Raw genomic sequence first — 18,126 nt, 5'->3', positions numbered from 1 at the left:
TCCCATTATATCAACGGGATGTAAAACGAGTACATTCCAACATATTTCCCAGAACTCCAGTGTCTTCAAGTGTCCGCCTCAGTGATCATGACCCCCCCCCCCCCGCCCCTGTGCCGCCTCAGATGTAGCAGGTCAGTGGGCCTGATGAGGGGAAACGATGTAAACAGTAAAATGTAGTTGGACAATAAGGCAGCTGCTGACACACACACACACACACACACACACACACACACACACACACACACACACCTGTGCGCTTGAGAGAATCCTACCTCCTCATACAACAAGCTGCTAATTAACATGGCAGCAACCTGCTGACATGAGGACCTGCAGGGGAGACGGGCTCACACAGCGGATCGGTCCTGCAGCTTCACAGATGGAGGGACAACACAGAGAAGGCGGTCACTTTGTCTCTACAGCTCACTTCCTCTTGGTCAGAATGAGCAGAGATTAAAGAGATAGTTTGACCTCTTGAGGAAGAGTTGGATTGGACTGATGGCGCCCTCATGCCTGCAGCCAGCAAGCTTAGCATTAAACAAAGGAGAGCTGTGCCTCCCATGGCTACAGTTTGCCAGTTTACACATGGAAAATAGTCTGCAGTGGCTCAGAGGTAGAGCAGATCGTCCATCAATCGGATTTGGTGGTTCGATCCTCGGCTCCACATGTTGAAGTTTCCTTGGCAAAGACACTGAACCCCAACTTATGAAAGAATGGTCTCCTCCAGCTTAGTTTCCTTGTGTGTGATTGTAGTGCTAAAGTGCCTTAAGTGGTCAAAATGACGTGAAAGGTGCAAGACAAGTACAGACCAGTGTCCATTCTAGTCTCCTCGACCACTCCAGACCACTTTAACACGACATTCACACAGGTGGCAGCTTCCTCCATCAGGAGGAAACTAATCATTCATTTGCTCTGGAGGAGCCGGGGATCGACCAACCATCTCCTGACTGATGAACAGTGAACCTGCGCCGCCTCTGAGTTCAGACACACGTGTGGAACATTGTAAATGTCGACCAAAAGGCTGATATAACTGATATTATTTGCGCTGACTGCTAAAATCAAAATGCCTCCATACTGTTGAATTCCCCCGCCTGGTTTTTGGGAGTTTTAAACTTCCCAGATTTGGAGTGACGCCCTCCATCCTTAGCTAAGCTATGTTAAGATTTATTGCCAGAAATGGGAAATGTGTTGCATTCATGCGTCGTCAGATAAATAACAATACGTTCTGTGTTGGGCTACTTCCTGTTCAGTGCTGGACTTTACATTTTACACGATCTCCACTGTTTTTGTCTTAGTCTGCTTGTTTTAAATTCATCTTAATCCTTGCTTTTGTTCAAGCTGTTACTCTACTTTCTTTAGTATCCTGTTTTGCTTTATTCAAAGCACTTTAAAAACTGTTTAAAAAAAAAAGGTGCTGTTCAAATAGATTTATTATTTATTACTACATTTTCCCTAAAAGAACTTGAAGCATCATGTTAAGTGGGCTAGTCCGGCCGATGTGACTGACCCAACCTGAACCTCAGAATAGTTTCCAACCTGTTGGGTCCCAGCGTGTCCCGTTGGACTGGAGTGGGTTTTCCACCTTCTAGCACAGACATGAGTGGTATTGCTGGCCCTGCTGATGTGGTCCTCTGGTTCCTGTAGGTCCTGGTCCTGGTCCCGCTGTAGTGGTTCTCGGGTTCCTGTGGATCCTGGTCCTGGTCCTGCTGATGTGGTTCTCCATCAGCCAATGGATGTGCGTCTGTCCAAGGCTCCAGCCTGTCCGTCCTTGGGAGCTGGATCTCTCCTTCACTGTGGTGCTCCCGGAGGTTTCTCTTTTCCCACTGGGTTTTTTGAGTTTTTCCTTCCCGAAGAAGGAGGGTCATAAAGGGCAGGTGATGCCTCGGACTGATCCACCGGACTGATCCATTGGCCTCATCGACTGCTGGACTCTTTATTAGATTGTTTGTTCGCTTACACTTGTTTATTTCAGTGAACTTTGTAAAGCACTGTGAGACACTCTGTTGTGATATTGGGCTATACAAATAAATTGAATTGAATATTGAACCTCAATCTCTCGGTGCATATATATATATATATATATATATATCCCAGAATACAGAGCCATTTCTTTCAAAACACTAACTCAATTTTCTGCCTGCTTGAGCTGCTTAATAGTTCTTCTCTGTAGATGCACTGTTTTATTCCTCTCTCCTCAGACGTGTCATCCAGGCCTGCATGCCTCCTGTGCTGGCAGGCTGAGTGTCCAAACTGTCCACTGAAAGCATCCCACTTAATCCTCTGATGGGAATATTGGCTCAGTTCCACATTCATCCGCCCGGGTTAACATGTGTAGCCGACTGGGGTGTGTGTGTGTGTGTGTGTGTGTTAGTCATATCTGTCCCACACAAGCCACCTTAATCAGATCTAAGGACATTTTGTACTGTACACACAGGTCCACCAGCTCCAGTCCAGGGGCCTCGTTTATTAAAGCACGCGCAGAACAAGTTGTACATGTGGGAGCTGTCCGGATTTATGAAACGTGCACCTGTAGGTAAACCTCATCTACTTGTGCACTCACAGGCTCATTTACACACAGAAACGCCCCCCAGAGCACCACATATTCCCCATATGTGGTGCTCTGGGGGGCGTTTCTGTGTGTAAATGAGCCTGTGAGTCCCTTCTCTCTGAGTGTCCCGATAGCTTTAATGTAGAACTGTTGTTAACAGAAGTGGCAGCAGGGAAGACGCATAACATGACAGTGGAGTTTAGACACTGCAGCACCAGGTAAACACACCAAGATTCATTTCATGTGCGTTTCTACAGTGAATTTGTTGTCCTACAAGTCCTCATTGCATGTGAATGTGGTCATACTTTGTGATGCAATGAGCAAAAATGGTAAATGGTCAAATTCTTCCTACTGTGTATAAATTAATGGCTTTGTTGAAGTGTTGCTGTGCCTATTGTTACCTCATTAAAACACTGTAGAATGTCAAGCAGTCACTGTATTAAAGATTCATTGCTGAGAAACCTCCACGGTACCAAAAGAAATTCAGCTAAACTAAACTGTTTTTATTTTTAATGCAAGTTTCTTGTCCGAACATGTAAATGAATGAAGATGCAGAATAGAAGCAGGTGAAAAAACAAAGATTATCTGATGGCTGAATAATAAAAACAAAACACTAAAGAAAATTAAACAGTTCCAGCATATGTATGGCTTTATTAAATCAATTAAAGTCAATGGGACCTAAACCTACTAGATCACTGTTGAAGGAGAACTCCAGTAATTTTAAATCTAGGCACTATCTTTACATATTTTCAGTTCAGAATTACTTGGATGTACAAAAAAAAAAAAAAAAACTTCCAAAGCCTTTAAAACAAATCGTTCGGCATCCAAGAACAGGCGACAAAAAAGCTACAATGACTAATCTAATCCTTTGGGGGCAATTTCACCATGCAGGGTTCAACAATAAGGCCTGTCCGCTTGCTCAGGGCAGCGATTAAGTAAAAAAAGGGATTAAAAATTACTTTTAGTCTTAGTTTTATTCATTTGCGGTTATCAAAAAACAATTTGTTAAAAAGGGCAAGTAAAAGTTGACTTTGGGCAAGTAGATTTCTGACCGACTTGCCCTGTTGGGCAGCTTGACTGAGCGTATGAACTACTCGACAGGCTTCAGGTTGTTCCGAGTGTCTGACATCATTTACAGGAAGGATCCCTGCAGACCTGGAAGATGCTTTTGGTTTAACCACAAACGTGCTGCTCGCTTCAAAGCCACCGGACTCCACTGACCAAAACAGTAGTTTTACAAGGAAGCTGCAGGTCTGCCACTGTAGACCGAGCTCTCACGTCTTCTGAGAGGTAAAATTACTGATTAGTTAGTCGTCTACGTGTGCAAAAACAGATCCAGATTCTTTGTGCGGAAGTGAGAACACACATCATCTATGTGCTAAACTCTGCGTGTGCTGGCAGATACAGTAGATGTTCTCAGGTGATGTTTTTATCAGGTGACAAATATCCGGTCATTTATGGATAAGATCACCATGAAAGAGGCAGAGCAGATGTGAAATGTGGTCATTTGCTCGGAGAAACCGCTTCATCAGAAATAAGTGTGTGTTTTTGTCATGAGGAGAGCGACTAGCTTCAGGACTGTGTGTCCTCATGAAGGCCATGGTTTGGTCTTACAGCTGTGAAGTGAGCGGCCCAATGGTTTATGCAGCGAAAGTGGAAGCAAAAAAAAAAAAAAACGACGACCCAACACTAACAAGCAGAAATGCATTTCCTCCTCCAGACAGAATGATGCTCATTAAAACCGTTAATGGATGAGGCGAATCAATTTGCAATGCTCATATCATTTGGAGGGAAAAAAGCATTTTAATCTATCCGTTTATGTCTAAAGAGCCATTGTGCCAACTACAACATCAATAACTCATTTCATACATGAATTATTTCACATTCAGACAGTGTGCTGGTCTTTGCCCTCAGTCCCTCTGCAGCGCCGGCCTGTTGGAGCCTTCCCGGTGAGGCTTGATTGAGGGTGGCATTTTGCTGGCACAATGAGAGCTGCCACGGCACTACGCTTCTCTGCTGGATCCAGCTAGACAGGCCCAGACGCTGCGTGTCAGCTGTAATCCTCATTATGCAAATGAACTCACACCGAGTTAGGAGCCATCATTGCGGGTCAGATGGGAGAAGTAGCACCAAGAGAAGGCAGAGGGAGGAGCGGTGGGATCTGTTGGGAGGTGCAGACAGCAGCAGGAGAAGGGGAGAGTGTGGGATGCTGCTCTGAGAAGAAAGTGAGGATGGAGGAGGGAGAGAATCCCATCATTCCCATCCCCTCAGGTAGATGGAGGAGGGACTCCATCTACCTGAAGACAACTTGGTAAAAAACCAAGAGCAGAAAGTTGAAGGTGCTCAAAAAAACAGAGGAAAGACTGATCCAATCTGCCAGTGACTGACAGCCAGATGTTGGGCAGCGCAGCAGATGGCACAAGCTTGCCCAGAAAAGACGCATCTCACCGGATGGACAGCTGGATGGATTTGCTCTGCAATCCAGTGCCCTAAACCCCCGAACCTGCACCAAAAATTACGCATGAAAAGCTTTGCTCCAGAGACACAACACAGGAGCAGCAGCAGTCCCTGCTGCTTCGACAATCATTCGCCATCCAAACTTGCAAAAGCTCCGCATAACCACCGACAAGACATTACATCCACCGTGTGAGCAGCCCTGCAGTGCCAACCTGTGAGGGGATTATTCTGGATATGGCGCTCAAACTGGTTTATGGAGATATTGCGTTTGATCTTCGTCCACCATTACATCGCTACAACTGGATCTCATCACAAACTTGGGTATGACGAGTATCCACACCGATTTGATGCCCATAAGTGGCTCCGCAGCGCCCAACAACAACAACAACAACAACAAAAACGAGAGAATCTCTGCACATGTGCGCGGAGGTGAGGCGCGATGCTGCACCATCCCTCCGGATCTGAAGTCTGGGGGGTGATGAGCAGCTTCAAAAAAGTCCGCCTGTGCGTCATTTTGGCCGTGTGGCATTAAGACAGAGAGGTGGAAAGTTTGGTGACAGACGGCGAGCAGCCCTTACCTTTCTGTCCGGTGGGTGGACGGCAGGAAGTCAGCGGAGCGTCGGAGCCCGCCGGAGCAGCTCCGCGTAAATGTCCGAGCGCATCATGTCAGGCTGCGGTGGGGACGTGGCTCCTGCTGTGTACCTGTTCAGTGACACAATCCAGCGAAACCAGCAGTTACCATCGTCCTCCTTCCCTCCACTGACTCACCCCCCACCCCCTGCATCATCTTCCCGTCCCTCTCCTCCTCCCCTCACTCACCAGTGCGCATTTACGCATTCCCGAAACACGGCAAACTCTTGCGTTCGCGGCGCCAGCTGTTCCTCCACCGCCCCGGAGTGACAGCAGCCGCCTCATCACCCCGCAGACTCCGGCACTGAAACGCTCCCGTGTCGTGGCGCGCCGAGACGCAGTGAAGCTGCTGGTTTCAGGCTGTCAGCCGCCTCCCACCGGCAGCAGGTAACTCCTGACACACCTGAAGGGACGGATGTTGCCTCAAAAGGTGAGGGGGGGGGACTCCAAAAGGTGCACTGCTGCCCTCATGTGGAAGGAGGGAACTCCTGATCCATAACACACACAGACAAAACATTAGTGAATATATGATGGGAAACAATGGTGTTACACACATTTTTACCCACAATACATTAGAAATTAAATATAATTTTAAAAAAGGACGTTTTGTCTGTGATAGTAATAATGGTCCTGCTCTTTATATATTTAATTCTTACAACTTATTTTAACAGTAAGTTATTTACCATCAGAGAGACTCTGAAAGGGATTTCATCTAAGAGCTGAGATTAAAAACTAATTTAAAAAATTAAACTTTCAAGCTTTTTAAGCCAAATGAAGAGAGTCAGCATCTCTACAATACCCAGACTATTTGTCCAATTGTTCAAACCATGAAATGAGGAAACAAAGGCTTTAGTAGTCTTAAATCAAAGCCGTGACCTTCCTCATTCCAATAAATGTTTGATTTTGAAATGTCGCCTAAAATAAACTTTAATTACAAAAACACTAACATGAAAAATGAAATTAAAAAAACACAAAAACTCACCTCAGTGTTTTGTGCGTCTCACACAAAATGTCCAGATAGAGCATTCAGGTACAAGCACAGATGTATTCAATGGCATTAATCAATGCGGGCTGTATTCCATTTAGCGGGGGGGTTCGGGCGTTGTGCTTGCTGGAACACTAAATGGAACTGGGCCATCTTTAAAGGAGCAGGTGAGCAAACAGGTGAGCTGCAGCATGTCAGGTGCTGTCGGCCCTGTTTTAATCGAAATCATCGAAACTGTCAGAAGAAGTCAGTGATAGTTTAACTATCGGTCAGCTCTCTAATAGAAAAGTGTCTTTCAATCTCAGTCCAGATTCTGAGAGATTACTGAGTTAACATGACACTGAAACCAACTTTCAACGTTAGAAACCGTTTTAAAAAAGCAAAAATGGGAGATTTCACTGCTTTTTTCTAGACCACAGTGGACAAGATCAAAAACCCTTAGACACAAAAAGGTTTCATTAATCAGAAAACGTCTTAAAGCATCTTCAGCCGCTCTGGGACAGTCTAGTCCAGGTTGGATCAGTCTAAGTATGCGGGTCTGATGTGGTCTCTAGGTGTTTTAAAGCAGTTTTCAGACACTGCAAAGGCTTTAACACCTTTTCACAACAGCAAGAGGTGCAAGAAGAAGCAACAAAAGCAACAGGATCAGTCGCACAGCAGTGCAAGAGGCGTTTCCCTTCACTTTCCCCTCAACTGCCGAGTTGTAAAGTGCGACTTAGAGGATGACTTCAGTGTCTGAGCTGCAAAGTGCTTCAGATAAAAGCCGTAGTGGTTCACTGTAAACACTAACTGACACAGCAGAGCTAAACATGTTGGTAAATTACTGTTCCACACAAACACAAATGTTCCCAGTCTGCTCGTCTTGGCCGACACTGCTGCACCACCTGCTTTGTAAATAAACCATCAAATCTTCAGTCAGTGTCCCGACCATCCCTCACCACCATCACCATCACCACCACCACCACCACCACCACCACCACCACGGGACAGACCCCAGACGTGACCTCTGCCTTAATGAAGCCTAATGGCTCAGTTCAACACCAGCGTTGTTGTCTCCTCCTCATCATCACTTGGTCTTCTGCTTCCATTCATTATTTCCACTTGAAGCAGCTCCGTGTCGCTGCAGGGGCGCTGATGAATGTGTTTGTGTAGAAGATAAGAACATTTGCTTCAAACCGGCAAGAAGAGAACAATTACAGACGCCTTTAATGGTCACGACAAATTAATGTACTTAAAACACTTTGTACTTTCTTTAATTATCCCCCAGTGGACCTGACCTGGTCCCCCCCACACACACTGATCAATATCCTGTTGTTAATTTATGCATGAGCTGTATCTCATATATTCCTCATGGTGTCGACTTAACTTTACCTGCTGTGTCTCTAACACACTAACAGCCATCTTGTGTTACACTTAAAAGCCAGTTATAATTATGCAAAACACCAGTTTAACAAAAAAAACTTACAGGTTTATTTAATTTTAATTTAAAATATTCAACATCAGAAAAACAAATGTTCAAGTTTTGATGGGATGTGCATTCAAATGCACGACAGCGTCAGACTTCATAATAACCATGTGATGTAGATGTGACTTACAGAATCTGAAGTTTTCACAGGAGAATTTCAGTGTGCTGAAGTTTAATTTTTAACCATAAGATGCTGTCCTTCTATACAAAGTGCTGAATACTAAATCACACGCTCAGTCCTCAAATCAGCGGAGTTATTGTCGGGTTAAATGCTTATTACCGAGCCAGCAGTTCATTGGATCCTACTTCATTTTAGATGATCAAACTTAGCAGGAGTGCTGCTGCAGGAGTGCCTGAAATGGGGTCTGCAGTTTCATGTTTTGTTCTGGGACTTAAAATACATGGAACTTGTGAAGTTTGAAGCTTTTATGGGACTTAAAAAAAAAAGGTGGTTGCTAACTTGTGCCGAACCTTCATCTACTCACTAATCCGCCTGTGCAGCCTTTAGTTCGCTCCTGCTAACGATTCTAACTTTTCCAATTTGTACATTTATCAGTTTACAGCACCGACTGTACTGAATAAGTGGACGAAGCCACCGTGGAGTTTTGCTTTTCAGGCGTCGCCATCTTGGTTTTTTGGAGCCAGAAGTGAAGTTCTTTCCAAGAAGACCTCCTCTGATTAAAAGTTAATCAGAAAGTAATCGTGCTTCGGCTATTCTCCCTCTAAACGGGACCATAATTTACTAAACTTACAGAAGACTGTAAACTAGCGACTGAGGCCAGAAACTCATCGGGAAAATGTTCACTGAGCTGATAAATCAGGAGAGAAGTCGGCTCGTTTTCTCATTGACTTCCATCCAATCACACTTCTGTCGCCCCCTGCTGGACGTTAGAGAAAACGCAGGTTTGAGGCTCTTCAGCATTGACTTCACTTCACAGACCTGGAAGTTACGTCCACCTCTTTCAGACACTCTATGATTTATAGTCGTTTGTAGTTCTTCGCCGGTCGCTGTGTAGCTTAGTGGTGGTGACGGTGAAGTCATGTGACCACGGTGTAGTTTATTTAGAGCCCAATGTTAGCTTTTTAATTCTGGAGATTGCATTTACGCTTCAAAAATCATAACAGCGGTGTCCCTTTTGTGAAGATTATCTCACTTTTGTCCACGCAAGCAGCATAAACATTTGCTTTCCACAGAGATTATTTTCCAATTAACTTTTTGTCGAGAACCACTTCTGGGTTGGCCTGCAAAAGTACGTCGTCTTTGTAGCACAAATATCTAAAATCTAAAAATAAAAGGTCTTAAATAACATAAAAACACATTTTGGTCACAGGACAGAAAAGTCATTACTTGTCCTTGTTTTAATGGCCACTGCAGACGGCTCTGATGAGACGCAGTAGCTGTTCAGCAGCATTAGTGCTCTGATGCTCTGATAAACCTGTGCGCCTGTGGGATGACCTGCTTGGATGCACATGTTCTTTGCACATTCAAACTCTGGTGTGAAAACTGTAATGTTACCACCACCGCCAAAGCTTTCCGTCCCAGCTTTGTCTGCATTTGTCTGATCTTGTGTAACATTTGCATGTTCTCCGTTTAAGAACCACCATTATCAATATATACTCGAGAAGAATGACATTTGTTTTCTCACTGCGGTGTTCTCAGCGGTCCTTTCCTTTAAATTACTGATAACATTTGCATTCAGCCGTCTCTCTAAATCTGACCTGAGGAATTAAAAAAACTCCCTGAAAGCTTAAAAAAAAATATATATATATATATATATATATATATATATATATATATCTTTAAAACCCTCAAAGCAAAAAAATGACCATAACTTCCACACAGTCAATTAATTAAATGTTTCACACATTTCCAATAATAAAAACCACAATAAGTTATTCAGTGCAAACACATCCCACAGCCATGTTTGACCCAACATCACGTGCTACTGCACATGATATTACTTTGTATAATCAAACTGCAGCGACAGATGCATCATGGGTATGGATTACTGATCAGATGAAGAAACTACATGTCGATATGAATCTACTATGGCGTCTTTTATAACACTTTTATAACAGTAGTTATAGTTTGAGGTAAAAGTTACACAGTCAAACTCAGTAATCAGATTTTTTTTTTTCTTCATCAGGAAATATTCAAGTACATTTGCGTCTAAAGGGAGAAGCTACATGGAAGTTTAAACACCCTGAGGATGACAAATGAGGAGCTGAAGCAAAGCTGCTCTGGATTCTACTCACTGGACAACTAACGCAACATTTGACAGGTTTTTAACCCCATCAGAGCCCAAACGACCCTCCGCTAAGCCCCTTCTGTCCTATCCGACGTTAACAACCAGAGCGAGGGAGGCCTGTCAAGCCGTCAGATGATGCCACACGTTTTTTTTGTTTTGGTATTGTTCCCTTGTTCCGAAAATTGTGCTAAAATAGTGTGTGCGCATATATATATGTATGTGTGTGTGTGTGTGTATATATATATATATATATATATATATTCAGAGAGAAGATATCCTCAAAGTTTACATTTAGAGGGGAGTGTTGTATTTTTATGCTTTTTTATCGAAGCCAAAAACGAAACAGCAGAGGTGTCGGATATGAATTCATCTGTGAGGAAGAAACCACCTCTGTTTGCTCTGAGGTCAGACGCTAACTGACGCTGTTTAAAACACGCGGTTCACCTTCGGGCGGCATTTGAAGTGTTCTTTATAAGCTGATATCCTGTTGGTGATTGAACACTTTTAAACCTCTCACTGAAATGCATTTAGCTTCTGGAAAGTTCTAAGAATATTTGCTCTTCTCCCATTTGTGTATTTATTCACGTAACCTTCCTGCATGTGCCGACTTCTTCCATTTGTGTTTGGATGAACCCTCTCCTACCTACAGTCTACTCCGTCTGCATCCTCGGGTTATCTGGGTTGATGGAGCCCCAAACGGGAGGTTGTCTCAGGGATGGACAGACCTACGGGGAGCTGGGTTTGAACTGTGTCTATCCTGCCCCCTGCTGGAGGTTCCTCTCGTAGTTCTTCAGGCAGATGTGGACGCGCTGAGTGAAGTAGCTCGGGTCAGAGATGGCCTGGAGGAGGTCGGTCTGGACCAGCGTGATGTCATAGAGCTCAGAGGTGCAGGCCGTGCGAGTCTCTGCACCACCCGGGTCCAGGAAAACCTGAGAAATGTACATTCACATAGAGAAGAGGGAGAAACCAGAGGGGAGGGAATCATACAGACTGATTACAATTATGAGCAATATCTTAATACCATCTCTGGCAAAGTCCAAACTCTCATAATACACATACACAGCAGTACCTGTAGAGACTAAAGCACAAACAACTCATTGTCCATAAATATAGAGTGTATGCAGAGCTGGATCACCCATTATGTTTAATGTGTCTGATAACATTACAGAAAGAATCTTTCAAACAGAAAGAGAATTTTTCAAACTCACCAGACTCCATTGACAAAAAAAGGAATTTTATCTTGCAAAAACTCAGGTGTGACTGGTCTACTGCTGCCTCAATCGGTTAGTTTGTTTGTGTTGACGTGTGTTACACAAATATTGTGTTATATCTGAACTCACCCTTTAAACCACCACAGCAGCACAATAGCAAAAACAACCAAACTGATCAAGACGGCAGTAGACCAGCAACTACCAAGTAAAATTACCATTTTTGTCAATTGAGTCTGGTGGCTTTGAACCAAGTTATTTAACAGCAACTTCTGGTTTAAGGAAAAGGTTCTTAGAGGTCTGTCTCTGTAGGGATGTTTTCAGACACTTAGAATAACAATCAAATCAAGCACTTTTAATGGATGTGCTTGACCTTTGGCACAATTGACCGAAAAGGTTTACGTTACGTTACAAATACAGCAGGTATTCTTTAGGTGAGAGTTAGTGCAAACAGGATATTTGCTGCTTGAATGCAGTTTCTTTTAAATTCTCTGACATAATTGCACAGAGTAAAACTGATTTGATCCAAACGTGTTTGCACTGCAGGATGAGAGAAACCATATGGCCTGCTGTTAATATGAGGAAGAGCCTGTTCGACACAAAGACGTTGCGCCCCTGCAGCTGATTGCTCTGGAGCTGCTCCAGGAAAAAAAACATGAAAAACTGTGCTGAGGTTTTGTTCTGACAAACAAAAGTCTTATCTGTCCATCACCCACATCTGTGATCCCGGCTCTAATTAAAAAGCTGAATCATCTCCAGAGTGGGATTAGGAAAATGAAAATACCACTCATTATTTGTCTGAAATCTTAGTCTGCTTCGAAAACCTGTCAATCCAGGTACAGCATGATGAGGTCATGCTGACATGCCTGGAGCAGAAGCGACAGTACCTTGGGATGAACTATGGTGTCCCTGTCGTTCTGCCGTATGTTGTCGTCGATGAAGATGTGCTGAACATTTTGGTCGAAGGGGTCCACCCACAGCGGCTTCCCCCCACAGATGGAGAAGGTATTCTTGGCCCACCTGGAGGAGAATCGGAGGTACAGAAAGATTTGAAAAACGACTGGACGGAAGGATAAAGCCCACATGAACTGGGCTCGTACGCACCAGACAAAGTGGTCCTGAAAGCCTCCCAGGCCCTGGACCGAGCTGAAGTACTGGTACAGGCCTCTTTCTCCATCACAGGTGGACACGCGGTCCTCGGCTCGGCTCAGGACGACCCCCTTCTTGCTGCAGCGGATCTTCCCCGAAGTCATATTCACACTTAACTGAGAGCGACAAGAGGAGCTTTAGAATAAATAGTCCCAGATAGCCACCACAGAACTACCAAACAGAGTGGACATGATGGAGTCGATGATTCTGGACTCGAGTGTGTTACTGCTGTATCCTACAGTCTGCTGCTAGGGGTCAGTGCCACCTGACAGTGGAGGCTACAAAATTATTTTCAAATCAATAAAATCACTTTTAAGTGAATATTTTCTGTTGAATTATTGATTTGATCCGTATTGTTTTTGAGTAGCGTTACGTACGCAGCCTTCTTCCATGTTTGTCTTGGCGTGTTAAAGCGCTCCACATCCGTCCACTCACACTGGGTCCGTCACACGCTGTGGAAATAAATGTTTAACCGTGGCACGATTTAATGGTGCTGCCATGTAGGTTAAAGTAAAGCACTGTGTTGTGCACGTAGATGTCACAGGACATTAGCAGGGAGTCAGAGATCAAGAAGATTTAACGAGCGTACTGCTCGTTAAAGGTTCGTTCATCTTACTAATAGTAAAATTCAAGCATCTTCAAGGTACCTAAACCAAAAGATGTATCATCAATTTATCATCACATCGAAATTGCAACTATAAAAGAACTTTTTCAAAATGACTTTGCAGCCACAACGACACTGTATGTTATCACTTTGGTTATTTAAGCAGCTGTTCATATTCAATTTGATTGTGTGTTATTTACTTCGTCCAGAGTCCGGGGTGACCAGAGGACTGAAAACACACAAACACGATGATGGGAAGTAACTGTGTGAAGGAATGACCAGATTATGTTGAAAATCTGGCATTTTTCAAGGCGAATATTCAAATTCAAGCATATTCAAGCATATTCAAGCACATTCCCAACCTTGGAAACATAACAGCTAAAATGAAGCTGATAATTAAGCACCTTCTCCCTCCTTTAGACATTTCCCAGACTTGACAACAATGATACTGAAGCTGTGGCGCTCAGTGAGGCAGGAAAACAAACAGCTCAAGTTCCTAACCTGATCAATCACATTATGTCCTGTGATTGACCCCCCCCCCATGAAGGTATGGATGAATACCATCTGACAGGAGACGGTCTGAATAAGATTCCCACTGCGCTCCCCGAGTCTGACAGGCTGACTTCCCGACATCTCCTCCATCTCCTCCCCACCACCCCTCCATCATCCCTCCATCCCGCTCTCTGCTGTTGCTCTCAAAATCGACGTGTTCCACTCCAGCAAGCTCGCAGGTATAAAACCCCCCAGGAGGAGAGGCAGGGAGACGCACGAGTGTGTGTGTGTGTGTGTGTGTGTGTGTGTGTGTTGGTGGGAGCATCTACGTTAAAGGGCAGAGAAGGTCACGCCTCCATTATTATTCTATTTTCTCTACAATCACTGATGCAAAGAGGAGCACGTAACTGACTGACTGCGGGCAGATCTTGCCGACTCGGACTTCTCACTCCTGAAGTGAAGCCTGAAGACTGACTGACTCAGCTGGTTAGGAGATTAATGGAGGACATTTTGTGAATATGACCGCAGGTCAAGTCAGCAAACTCTACTCAAGTATCTTCAATCTCATCTCATAACCTGTTTATTCTAAACAGGTTTCTTCTGCCCAGTTTGTTCTTTTTGTTTGTATTTGATTTAATATGAATTCAGATGATTTTTATTGTCTTTTTTGCAGCTCTGAACCATAAAAGTAATGTTTGACTAACTTAAATGTGTGTTGGGAAGTGTTGTGCTACACTCAGATGTGTGATATTGGGCTACATATGTACACTAGACATCCCCCCCGGTGAATTAAACTCAAACTTATAGCTTCGCTTTAAACACTGAGGGGAAAATGTGTTGTAATTTGGGTGAACTGACCCTTTAATCTACAACTGAGAGAGTGGCGGGAATGTCTCGCCGTAACTGGTGCTGCACCTTGAGATCAGGCAGATCAGGGAACAGCGGATGAGCCCCTTCGTTCAGTGCTCGCTGAACGGCCCTCAGCACGCGAGGCAGGTCGGTTCCAAACGTGCGAAAGAGGACGGCGAACTCCCGTCCTTCCTGCACCAGGTCTTTGAGCAGCTGGAAGAAGGAGGGCAGAATCCAGTGGTACAGGCGTCCATCCTCTCCCTTCACAGCCAGCTCTCTGTCTGCCTGCAGGAGGAACAGAGTCACGAGCATTCAGCAACACGTAACTGCATCTGGGATCAAAGATGCAACAGCAAAAGATGCTCAGCAAGTTGGATTTATTTCTACACAGCAACTTTATCCCCCATCAGAGGAGCCACTTTGTCAGAGAAAAACTGATTCACAAGCAACAACTGAACACTTAGAAAACCATACGTTTTGAAAGCTACAAATTATTCCTTATTATTTTGTTTTTAGAAGAGAAAAACATGTTCAAGCTACAACCTATGAGTCTAAAAGCTGCACCTGAACCTCCGCAAGTATACTCTAAAAGTTAAAGTGCTTTATGATGAGCTGGGAAAAATCCCCCTCATCTTGGACTTGGTCCAGTTTATCGTTTCAGGTGGCAGCCGAGGGCAGAACGGGCTGCAAAATCCTTTGAGGCAATGTGTCCGTCCAAAGTATATCCACTAAAAGTGGTTGTTTTGCCAATAACAGACTCAGATTGTTATTCAAAGTGTCTGACAACATTACGGAAAGGATTCCTACAGAGACAGACCTGTGAGATCCTTTTGGTTTAACCAGAAACAGCTGTTGTGTTGTGCTATTCAAACCCACCAGACTCCATTGACAAAAATAGTCATTTTACTTCACAGAACACAGGAGTTGCTGTGCTACTGCTGCCTTCATCAGTTAGTTTGTTTGTATTATTGTGTGCTACACAAATAGTGTTGGATCCAAACTAACCCTTTAAAAGACACCAAAGTCACACGATAACACAAACAACCGGACTGATCGAGACAGCGGTAGACCAGCAGCTAGCACGTAAAATTATCATTTTTGTCAATGGAGTCTGGTGGCTTTGAACCAAGTGATTTAACAGCTATTTCTGGTTAAAGAAAGGGGATCTTACAGGTCTATCTCTGTGTTGATCCTTTCTGTATTGTCGTCAGGCACTTAGGATATTGTGTTGGATAGAAACGAACCCTTTAAAACACCAGAATCACACATTAACACAAAGAAACTAACTGATAACTGATAAATGAACTATGTCAGTAAGTGATCTTTTAGAGGGGTTTAAATTGGAAAAATGCCTATTATATAAAAACCTATATCTATATATATTTAATTTGAGTATATGAGTGGAAGCACAGGGGGGAAAAAAATCAGCCAGGTAGATGTGAAAAGGTGGAGAGGGGGATGTTTTCTCAGACATCTATCCATTATCTTCCAGCCTTATCGGGCCTATATGCTGCTTGCCTTGACGCCCTCAGGCCAGCGGAGCAGATCCAGGTGCTCATCCAGAATCCCACGAAATCGCCGTCCTGCAGCAGAGGTAAAACCTGGCATCCGTCCAAACTGAGAGTAGTAACTAACAGCATCATGGCACGGTGGGAGCAGGGAGGGCGCGTCGCTCAGCCACTCCCACGTTCCTGCAGGACGGTGAGGAAAAATTTTAAATAGATAGTGGAGGATGGGTCCTAAGGTTGTGCTCAAGCTCTCACTGGAAATTAATATTTCTAAAAAGAAGTGAACATGTTTAAACAGACAGATCAAGTGCCCTATGAACGGGCCTGGATATTCTGCCAAACTTTACTTGAAAAAATCTTAATTTAATGTTCACTTCCATTTTAACATAATAAGAACATCCTAGAAAATGACTTTTGATCTTTAAAGGATTTAAATTATTCTTGGGCTGTTGTTCAGCATATTCCAATCAGGCATTTGATGGAATTTAATATCTCTTGCTGCAGTAGTGCAGTATAGTATATTTAAGGACATAAAGATAGTATCACTTAAGTTACACAGGAACAAAATCCATATGGATGTCAAAAGAAAACACAAGTGAATGTGCTAAAACAAACAGATCAGATGTCCTATGAATGGGTCCAAATATTCTGCCAAACTTAACTTGAAAAAGCGTTAATTTAAGGCTCAATTCCATATTAGCATAATGAGAACATCATAGAAATTTACTTTTGATATGTCGACGATTTATATTATTCATGATCTGTTGTTCGGTATATTGCAATTCAGAATTTAATCTCAATAACATGTCTTTTTTGTGTGGATGTGTTCAAAACATGTCGTTACTTATATATTGAGCAGAGTAAAGGATGACTTTAAATTGTTAGATTTCTAAATGGAATTCAGCGTGTTCCTTTAACTCCATGGGAACAATAACTTCGCTGCATCACCTGACTCATTCTCATGTGATTTACTAAATTACTTCCCAGTTCTCCCGCAGTTTACCGTGTTTGCTCATCTTCCCCCAGGTGACCGACGTGAGGAAATAGTCCAGGGCAGCTTCGGTCCCCTGGCTCGTCACGGCGTCCGACACCAGTATGGTGTTGTTCAGGTCGACATGCAGGACCAACTTTTTCCTCTGGTCGTGAACTGAGGACCACAGACCACCTGGCAGCGTCACCGCGGGGTCACCTGTCCCACACAGAGGCGCAGCGACATGTCTGCTGTTCGTCCCGTCGTGTTCTTCCGCTTGACCGCCGCCAAAATCCGCCATGAATGTAACACACCAGACGACAGGTATCAGTTTGGAAATATCTCAAGTAAAAACAAAAACTTTCTACCAGACCGGATTAGCTGTCTGACTCATTTACCGGTAACGTTACTTCCTGGTTCTCCTGCTGACTTCTTCTTCGGCTGTTTTCTGCGGGCTAATAGCTACTCACCGCCTGCTCCTGCAGAGGAAACAGCGCCCTCTATCGCGACAATTTAATAAGGCAGGAACACCTCAGTGCATTCAAAAGGTTTCTTCAATAAAAACATAAAAATATATTTAAAGTACCCAAAGTAAAAGTACTAATTGGCTATTTGTATTGTAGATTTTTTGGATTAATTAAAATATGGCTTTAATTTGAATTATTTTCATTATTTTGAATTATGTCGTCCAGTGGTGGAGTATAATGAAGTGCATTTGTACAAGTACTGCATTGAGTACACTTTTGAGGTACTTTAATTGAGCATTTACATTTTATACTACATTTATATTTACTACATTTTATAGACAGCTTTAGTTACTAGTTAATTTGCAGATTTGGGTTAACAGAAACTATTTTACACTGCAAGTATATAAATAATTCAAATGAGCTCCACCTTTAACAGCTGCAACATTAAGTGGTTAATACATCAGTTACTATAATATAATCAATAATTAGGATCCAGTGAAGTATTATTCTCTGTGAGGACTTACTTTTTGGCACTTTTAAGTATGTGT

General features: G+C 43.4%; 1 protein-coding gene across 1 annotated transcript; it reads right to left on the bottom strand.

Annotated features, from left to right (window-relative positions):
- Positions 1–10,876: 10,876 nt before the first annotated feature.
- Positions 10,877–14,945, bottom strand: LOC139209236 (uncharacterized). Its single transcript, XM_070838874.1, has 4 exons — positions 14,700–14,945; positions 12,644–12,804; positions 12,427–12,559; positions 10,877–11,260 (listed from the first exon to the last, which is right to left on the bottom strand). The coding sequence occupies exons 1-4, from the start codon at positions 14,943–14,945 to the stop codon at positions 11,084–11,086; spliced, it is 717 nt and encodes a 238-aa protein (XP_070694975.1). The 3' UTR covers positions 10,877–11,083.
- Between the last annotated feature and the right edge of the window lie 3,181 nt (positions 14,946–18,126).

This window comes from Pempheris klunzingeri, chromosome 11, assembly GCF_042242105.1.
Source record: "Pempheris klunzingeri isolate RE-2024b chromosome 11, fPemKlu1.hap1, whole genome shotgun sequence".
In the NCBI taxonomy this organism is placed as follows: domain Eukaryota; kingdom Metazoa; phylum Chordata; class Actinopteri; order Acropomatiformes; family Pempheridae; genus Pempheris; species Pempheris klunzingeri.
This window is presented reverse-complemented; position numbering and strand designations above follow the sequence as displayed.

Coding starts and splice junctions, on each gene's coding strand:
- LOC139209236 (XM_070838874.1), bottom strand. CDS start 14,945: ATGCTCGTGACTCTGTTCCTCCTGCAGGCAGACAGAGAGCTGGCTGTG. Junction 12,805..14,699: donor CTGATCTGCCTGATCTCAAG/GTGCAGCACCAG, acceptor TGTCGCTCTCAG/TTAAGTGTGAATATGACTTC. Junction 12,560..12,643: donor TTTCAGGACCACTTTGTCTG/GTGCGTACGAGC, acceptor ATTCTCCTCCAG/GTGGGCCAAGAATACCTTCT.